Source organism: Salvelinus sp. IW2-2015, linkage group LG18, assembly GCF_002910315.2.
Source record: "Salvelinus sp. IW2-2015 linkage group LG18, ASM291031v2, whole genome shotgun sequence".
In the NCBI taxonomy this organism is placed as follows: domain Eukaryota; kingdom Metazoa; phylum Chordata; class Actinopteri; order Salmoniformes; family Salmonidae; genus Salvelinus; species Salvelinus sp. IW2-2015.
In genome coordinates, this window is record NC_036858.1 from 19,684,930 (window position 1) to 19,693,891 (window position 8,962).

The following is an 8,962-nucleotide window of genomic DNA, read 5'->3' on the forward strand; positions in this document are numbered from 1 at the left end:
CCCTGCAGTCTCCTGCGTACAGTCCTAAAAAAGGCTCAATGGGGCTAGTGTGTATAGCTGCCCAGGATTAGAGGCATCCTTGTCTAATGCCCCGTCTGGTCACCCAGACTGGCCTACTGAGCCCCCCTCCCACCTTAACCATACATGACGCCCCAGCATACAACAGCTCAACACAGGTCACAACAACTCTCCCAAAACCCAAACATCACATTAAACAAGATTCTCATGATCCACTTCGATCAAAAAGGCCTTCTCTTGAGCTAAAGAGGACCAGGTCCCAAAAGTTCACATTAGGAACTCTCCGACAAGTCCAACATGTCCTAATCAAGAACCAAGTTGTCCGTGATTGAGCGTCCCGGTACACAATATGTCTGGTCCGTTGTGTATTATAGCAGTTCAGATGGGACTTCAAGCTCTTGTTTAGAGGAGGACCTTGGCAAAAATCTGTAGTTCCGCACAGAGTAATGCCACCAGGCCTCCAGTTCTTAAGTTCACACAAGTCCCCTTTTTTGGGCAGGAGAGGTCAGAGCCGCCCGACGCAGGCTCATCGGCACTCTCCATAACCCCGACGCAATTACGCAACACGCAAAAGAAATCCCTGTCCATGTTCCCCCAGATTTTTTGTAAAACTCCACTGGAAGTCCATCGACCCCCGGTGCACCACGGGGGAACATCTGGGTTACGGCCTCTGGCCCAGTCATGCTGACAAACAGAGGAATGTCCATTTCATCCCTCTGTGCCCGAGATAAGCCTACGGGAGTCCTGCGCAAACAAGAAACCGAGCACCACATAGGATACAAACATTGCTGCCGCTATACATTCAGTATAAAAACTCCACAGTCCGCTCTCCGCGCATCTCCCCCACACAGAGGTCACCCGCCCATCAGACAGCCGTAGACAATTGCTACCCTTGCTTCACTGCATCTGTCGTTTCCAAAACCAAAGAAGAAGAGCTGGGAGCATCCATCTCCTGAGCATGGAGAACCTAGCTCTACAAGTAGTGCTCCCTGTTGCTTTAACCTGGAAAAAAACTTGCCCAGGTCCCTACGTAATTCGGCGATAAATTAGCCTTGGAGCCTACATTGCCTTCCCCACCATCTCTGACCTCCATCTCACTAATACACCGCTCAGTTCCCCAATACTCTCCTAGCCTCTGAGATGAGAGAGCTGTGTATACTGTTGACCAGAAAAGCCGAATTTGGCACTTTCCCGCCAACATCCCACCCATTGACTCGGAGACTCATATCCTCTCTTCGCTGCCCCACTTTCCCAAAAAAGTCTGGAAACCTGACAAAAATGGCATCTCTGATAAGAGCTTGTACATTGGAACTCCAATAAGATGCCTGCGGGGCCCTGCGTGAAAATAGACAGCCGAAGCCATGGTTATGTTGATCCCCGAAAACCCCACTGCGAGAATGGTAGCGCCCAGCAGCCTATTCTGCTGATTCCTGGACATGTAAAAAACGATCAAGTCGAGCTGCACTCACCCTAGCCCAAAAACCTTCGACCCATGATATACTGTCTTTGTTTGGATGTTTATTTCCAAACATCCACTTAGGTCAAACATGATTAATGATGTCCCTTACACCCCCACTGACACTGAATGCAGGCTCTTCCCCAATTTCTGTCTTTTGTAAAAAAATCCATTGTGACAGTTCCAGGTCACCTTCGCATCACCAGCCGTCTCCTCAGGCGCTACTGTGAGAGTTTCCTGTCTAAGACTCACCAAATAGAACCCCTCTTTCCTTCTCCCTGTGTTACGCATGACACATTTATAATTACAAAACCATGTTGTTATTTCAGCTTTAACAACCAAGCAACCTACCCCACACACCCTCCCTTTGAGAGCAAATTTTTACAGACAGACCCGTAAGCGCAAAAAGGGACTGCCACCCCTGCCACTAAATTTGTCCCACTGGCTCAACAACACCTTGCCCCTTCGCACCAGAGCCCCCAGTCTACTTCATGTCACCACATCACTAGCGTCTCCCTGCGAAACAACACCTGTACTTTGTTTTTGTTTACATATTCACCCAACACACCTCTTCCCGCGATCTGCTGGCCCGCCATTTAATTGAGCGAGCCTACCCCGAAGAGTCTCCTGAAAGAAGTGGGGAAAAGCCAGCAGAGAAATAGACATAGGGCAAAGCCTCAAAACCCCAGTGTCAGAAAGAAATTAAAACATTGTAAAAGTTCTGAAGGTAAACCTTTACGCACTGTTGTGACCCACTTTCCTCAACCTAAAACCGTGTCTTGGTGATGAGGGACACCATGCCCCCATTTCTCATGCTGTTGTACTGATCTTACAAACTTTCTAGCGATCAGGAAAAAAGCCTCAAGATTAACTTTTGCCCCCTTAGTATCATTCAGCGAAAGCCTTGTCAGTGCTCTCAACGTGTACTGTAGACTCCTTCTGGTTTGACTGGCCTGTCAAGCTCCGGGCCATTGAAGAGAGTCTGAAAAAAATAACTCCTCATTCCTCTTCTTTCAGACTCACTTTCCCCTCGTCTCTCTATCTTCCCACCCTGAACACCTGCCCTTCCCTCGTTGGTTAGGCCTCACCCCACAGCAACAGGCAACATTTACATGGTTGCCTTTGTCCACACACCCGTTTTTCCTTTTCCGCTTGACACCCTCCTCCTCCCCCCCCTAATCTCTTACACTCCCCAATATTACTCTTTCCTCATCCACTAGAAAACGCTGACTAGACCCAGTATCATCTACCACCACCCTCCATAGCTGACAGGACCCACGCATCATCTACACCACCACCCTCCATAAGCGCCATGACTGTAGGGCCAGCCTCAAGCTACCCCACCCATCTCATACCTGACTAGACTCCCTCTACTTATACCACCATTCCATAGCCTGCCTGATCCCAGCACCCTCGACACCACCCTCCATAAGCATAAACTAGCGCCCCCAGCCCTCAGCTACCCCACCAGCCTTAAGGCCTGACTAAAACTCAGCTTCAGCTACCCCACCCATCTCTAGCCTGACTAGGCCCAAGCCTCATCTACACCACCATCTCTAAGACATGACTAGGCCCAGCCCTCTGACATTCTCCTTACCCCCCTGCACTTGACTCGATTTCCCCCCACTGGCGCTTGTACCCTCACCTTGTCTACGGCCTTTATGTGGGCACGCAAAGCTCTTGTTCCCCAAATCCCCACAATTCAAAACACCGCTAGACTATCTGTGCTGGCAAAACCTCCATAGAGCCCCTCCCATGCCTCACTTTTAAATGCACATTTAGCTGTTGCTCATTGTTGTTCAGAAACATAAACACCTGCCTCCGGAACGAAACAACGTGCTTAACGGAATCTGCCTGGAAACCTGCTGACAGTACACGGAAACCGCTACAAACTTACCAAAACGACTCAGCTCTTCCTAATTTGATCATCCCTAATAAACGGAGGCAAATTTCCACTACAACTCTTGTTAAGAGTAGAGAGAGGTGAAATTGACACCAACACATCCCTTACAAATATTCCGCTAGCAATTAGCCTACCAACCAAATTACCCTTTCATGAACACAAGCCACACCTTTGTCATTCTAGAAGCAGAATGTATAAATTCAGCTCCTTACCTGTTCACCGACCGCGAGGCAGAACCTCCTCCACCTTAACTCCGTTCTTCAGGAACACCACCTGAAACCATGCTGTATCGACAGCGTCTCCTCCGCGCTAGCTGAGGAGAGCCATTGCGCACACTACACCTTCCAAAACCCCAGGAAAGTTACTCTGTCCTCTCCACCCTAACTTTGAAAAAAAACTTTGGATACCGGCTAAAAACAAATATTGCATTAACCCTCCACCCATAGAAAATAACATTAAAGAAAATAATCAAGAAAGTTAGTTAGGATAGAGCCCTCCACACCAAACACTCAACCTCCAAAAACACCCAGGCATGCACTGCGAGAGAGAGAGAGAGAGAGAGAGATCTGGTAATCAATGGCACTTCTTTGTCCTATTAATGCATGGAAATACATATATTTGTTCAAATCAACAATGAAGAAATGTATATAATTATGAATTCATAGAAATCTAATATTCTTAAACCACCTCTTTCTATTTCTTCTTTATTTGTCTCTCTTTACTCTTCCTCCCCTTCTCCTTCCTCCTCACCTCCCTCTTTTATTCTATTCTCCCCCTGTCTCTCCCTCCTCTCCTCTCCCTTCCCACTCAGACTGAGTCCAGGTGCTGGGCCTTTCCTCGGCCGTGTTCGGCTCGTCCGTGTGTGGCGGGGGAAGTGGACAGGCCTGATCGCAGCCACTTCTGGGACCAGTGTGTTATCTGCTGGAGCCGAGGATGGTCAGCAGCATTCCAAAAAGTAGGGCCTCTAAGGAGATTAGATTAGCAGGAGATAGACAAAGAACAATGGAATTTAAAGCAGCCAGTAATATAAAAAGTTAATACTATCAAATATTCTTGTGCTTGTCTTTTGTTTATTTCTTAGTTAGACTATAGCAACCTGAATTTATTAGAAGTAAATCGAGATATTTGGGCTAACTTCTCTGTTTGAACAGATAGTTCTAGACACTCCCTTGTCCCTACCCTCTGAAACTCCCTAGTTATTATACAAACTGTCAATAAAAAAAGAGCTGGTCATTATGTGTCAGATCTGCCATTGTGGGATGTCGACATAAGGGCACTTTTAGTATAGGAATGTCGAAGGCTTTCACCGGGATGAGCTCAGCAGCAGGGCAGACGGCACTCAGCAAGAGAGAGGAAAGTTAAAACAAGTAGGAGAAAGGGAGATAGAACACTTTGGGACCTAACAAATAGTTTCTAGAAGATAGGGTATAGTAAGAAGGAGTAAGATCTATTGTCAAATCTTACCACAGGACAGAATAGCACAGAGAGACAGAGAGACAGACAGAGAGAGAGACTTTTTGTCTTCTTACTGGAAACATTCTCATTTCATTTTAAAACTCACCCCCCGTTAAAAGAAATATATTATATATATATATCCCTGTACTGCATACATGTACCATACTCACCTTTTCCAATCTACACATGATACAAACCACATGCACAATATACACAAAAACAATACCCGCTCCTACAACGTATATCCAAAACATCTCTTACCCCCAGCAATACAGGGACAGCCCCCCCAACACCACCTACTCCTCCAAACATCTCCACAACATTTTATCATTTTTATAGAACTCAAACTCAACCCTAAGGGCGCGCAGAGACCATCCATTAAAATATAAAAGGGGTCTGTTATCCCCCCCACCTTTGACCCTGTTTCTCCTTGTTAGCCAAAGATACTAACTTTGCCTGAGCAAACAGAAAAATTCAACAAAACACATTTGGCTTCTCCATTACTCAGATACCTGTACCCATTAAAACATCCCAACAGCAAAAACCACCCCCAACTCTGCACCCACAACATCTCCAACAGAGACGTTAATGTCGTCTGATATCCGGTGCACACGTAAGACACACATGTATCACAAGTTTCTTTCTTTGAACAGAAAGACACCCTTGTATAGAGAAGTCCAAAGGCTACACACTGGGGATAGAGCTCAGCAGGGCAGCACCATGCAGCCATGAAACAGCTTTAAACATTGAGACTATAGAGTTAAAATCACAGAGGTATATGGACGAGATGAACCTCTGGACCTAGACAAATATTCTAGGAGATAGGTATAGTAAAGGGAAGTAAGATCATATTGTCAAATCCTTACACAGAGAGAGGAGAGAGAAAGAGAGAGAGAGGAGGAGAGAAGAGAGACGAGAGATGAAGACGAGAGAGAGAGAGAAACTGTTTGTGAGCAGGACACCGTAATCTACAGCAGCTAAGTAGAGACAGATCCCGTATGCCTTCTGGCTTTTCACGTCTTCCCAGAAGACAATGGGGGGGGGGGGGGGGGGGGGGGGGGAGGGGGGGGGGGGGGAGGGGGGGGGGGGGGGGGGGGGGGGGGGGGGGGGGAGGGGGAGAGGGGGGGGGGGGGGGAGGGGGGGGGGGGGGGGGGGGGGGGAGGGGAGAGGGGGGGGGGGGGGGGGGGGGGGGGGGGGGGAGAGGGGGGGGGGGGGGGGGGGGGGGGGGGGGGGGGGGGGGGGGGGGGGGGGGGGGGGGGGGGGGGGGGGGGGGGGGGGGGGGGGGGGGGGGGGGGGGGGGGGGGGGGGGGGGGGGGGGGGGGGGGGGGGGGGGGGGGAGAGAGGGGGGGGGGGGGGGGGGGGAGGGGGGGGGGGGGGGGGGGGGGGGGGGGGGGGGGAATGGGGAGGGGGGGGAGGGAGACGGGGGGGGGGGGGGGGGGGGGGGGGGGGGGAGGGGGGGGGGGGGGGGGGGGGGGGGGGGGGGGGGGGGAGGGGGGGGGGGAGGGGGGGGGGGGGGGGGGGGGGGGGGGAAGGGGGGGGGGGGGGGGGGGGGGAGGGGGGGGGGGGGGGGGGGGGGGGGGGGGGGGGGGGGGGGGGGGGGGGGGGGGGGGGGGGGGGGGGGGGGGGGGGGGGGGAGGGGGGGGGGGGGGGAGGGGGGGGGGGGGGGGGGGGGGGGGGGGGGGGGGGGGGGGGGGGGGGGGGGGGGGGGGGGGGGGGGGGGGGGGGTGGGGGGGGGGAAGGGGGAGGGGGGGGGGGGGGGGTGGGGGGGGGGGGGGGGGGGGGGGGGGGGGGGGGGGGGGGGGGGGGGGGGGGGGGGGGGGGGGGGGGGGGGGGGGGGGGGGGGGGGGGGAGGGGGGGGGGGGGGGGGGGGGGGGGGGGGGGGGGGGGGGGGGAGGGGGGGGGGGGGGGGGGGGGGGGGGGGGGGGGGGGGGGGGGGGGGGGGGTGGGGGGAGGGGGGGGGGGGGGGGGGGGGGGGGGGGGGGGGGGGGGGGGGAGGGGGGGGGGGGGAGGGGGGGGGGGGGGGGGGAGGGGGGGGGGGGGGGAAGGGGGGGGGGGGGGGGGGGGGGGGGGGGGGGGAGGGGGGGGGGGGGGGGGGGGGGGGAGGGGGGGGGGGGGGCGGGGGGGGGGGGGGGGGGGGGGGGGGGGGGGGGGGGGGGGGGGGGGGGGGGGGGGGGGGGGGGGGGGGGGGGGGGGGGGAAGGGGGGGGGGGGGGGGGGGGGGGGGGGGGGGGGAGATACAAGAGAAAGCTATTTTAGGATAAAACAAAAGACAAATGAAGAAGATACTTGCATTAGAGAGAGAGAGAGAGAAGTTAGAAAGCTAGAGTGATACAGAGAGAAGAACAAGCAAGTCAACGTACTGTGCATACTGACAAAGAGGACCAACCACTCCAAGAAGATAAGCAGAATACCGGACTTAAACACTTTTACGTTCTTGGGCTCCCTGTGGTCTTCTCTTGGTCTCCTTGTGGTCTGCTTGCGGTTCTGCTTCCTCGTGGAGGAATTTGAAGTCATGGCTGGGACAGAAGAGCTGTCGTTCAGCGAGGCCATCATGGCAGCGGGTGACGCATTCCACCGCTTCCCCCTGATCAAGATCCAAGGGGTCCCTCTCATGTGCCACATTGTCCACAACTGGGACTCTATCAGGGCCTTCTGCCCCGATCCCTCCGATCTCCTCATTGCCACCTACCCCAAAGCAGGTAACTGGAAAGAGGTTATTTATTCATTTTGTCATTCACAGATGATTAAAGGTAGCCTGGTTAAACCAGAATGATGCGGTCATAGGGTTCAGCCTGGTTTAACCAGGCTAGATCAAAGGGACAAGTATGAAATCAACGTTTGTCAGATACTTTGAGACCTTAAAAGTAGTCGAACGCCAAGATGAGTCCACAYACCACGGCATCGGTTGTCTAGAGCTAGCTTCACAGGAGGCTGGTGAGGGGAGGACATAATAATGGCTGGAATGGAGTTAATGGAATGGTGTCAAACGCATGTAAATCCTGTGTTTGATACTGTTCCAATAATTCCATTCCAGCCATTACTATGAGCCCGTCCTCCCAAATGAAGGTGCCTCCTGTGCTAGCTATATGCCTCAAACCAAAATGAATGAACCAAATAAGCACAGCGAATCCTGAAAACAAAAAGGTGCTTATCCTTTTCATTGATTTTGGATTGTGGTTCATAGCTTGATCTTCTTAACCTGGGAGACGTCGTGGAGTTACAGTATCTCAACAGAAGACTACCCACATGAAAAAATACTTTTCTATAGAATACTACAGTATTTACTATATGATTCTGTAGTATACTGTACAATACTATACTTCACACTGTAGTATCCCTTGATCTTGTGTAGTACTTACTACGTAAAATAGGTAAAAGAATAACACTGTACTACAGTAATGTTCGCAAAAACATTACAGCCCGCAGAAAAACTACAGTTGTTTTATTATAGTAATACTACAGTATTTCATTTGCGTATACCCTGCCTATTTCCCTCCCCCATATCTCAATTTGTGCCACCCATAAGTGAGAAACATACAGGTAACTGACAAAATAAAGGAAACACCAACATCAAGTGTCTTCATAGGTCGTTGGGCCACCACAAGCCAGAACAGCTTCAATGCACCTTGGTATTRATTCTATACTGAACAAAAWTTTWAATGCAACATGTAAAGTGTTGTTCCCATTTTAAGCACACATTTGTTAAATACATCCCTGTTAGTGAGCATTTCTCCTTTGCCAAGATAATCCTTCCACCTGACAGGTGTGGGGCAATCAAAAAGCTGATTAAACAGCATGATCATTACACACGGTGCACCTTGTGCTGGGGCAACAATTGGCCACTCTAAAATGTGCTGTTTTATTACACAACACAATGCCCAGATGTCTCATGTTGAGGGAGCGTGCAATTGGGATGCTGATGTAACAGTTTAACTTTAGTCCTCCCCTCGCCCCGACCCGGCGCCCGACCGGTAAACTTTAACATTGATTTATCCTGCAATAGATGTTGTTCAATTGGTAACATACATTTTGTCTTCTTCTAATGCCCCTTAATGGGAAAGTAATCTAAAGAGTAACCGAATGTAATCAGATTACGTTACTGAGTTTGGGTAATCCAAAGTTCCTTACTGA

General features: G+C 52.2%; 1 protein-coding gene across 1 annotated transcript in view; it reads left to right on the forward strand.

Annotated features, from left to right (window-relative positions):
- The first annotated feature begins 7,076 nt into the window (after positions 1-7,076).
- Positions 7,077-8,962, forward strand: part of sult1st6 (sulfotransferase family 1, cytosolic sulfotransferase 6) — a 57,922-nt gene continuing 56,036 nt past the window's right edge. Inside the window, exon 1 of the mRNA XM_024008294.2 lies at positions 7,077-7,530. Within this exon, the coding sequence (XP_023864062.1) occupies positions 7,344-7,530 (187 nt within the window). The 5' untranslated portion in view covers positions 7,077-7,343. The remainder of the gene's footprint in view (positions 7,531-8,962) is intronic.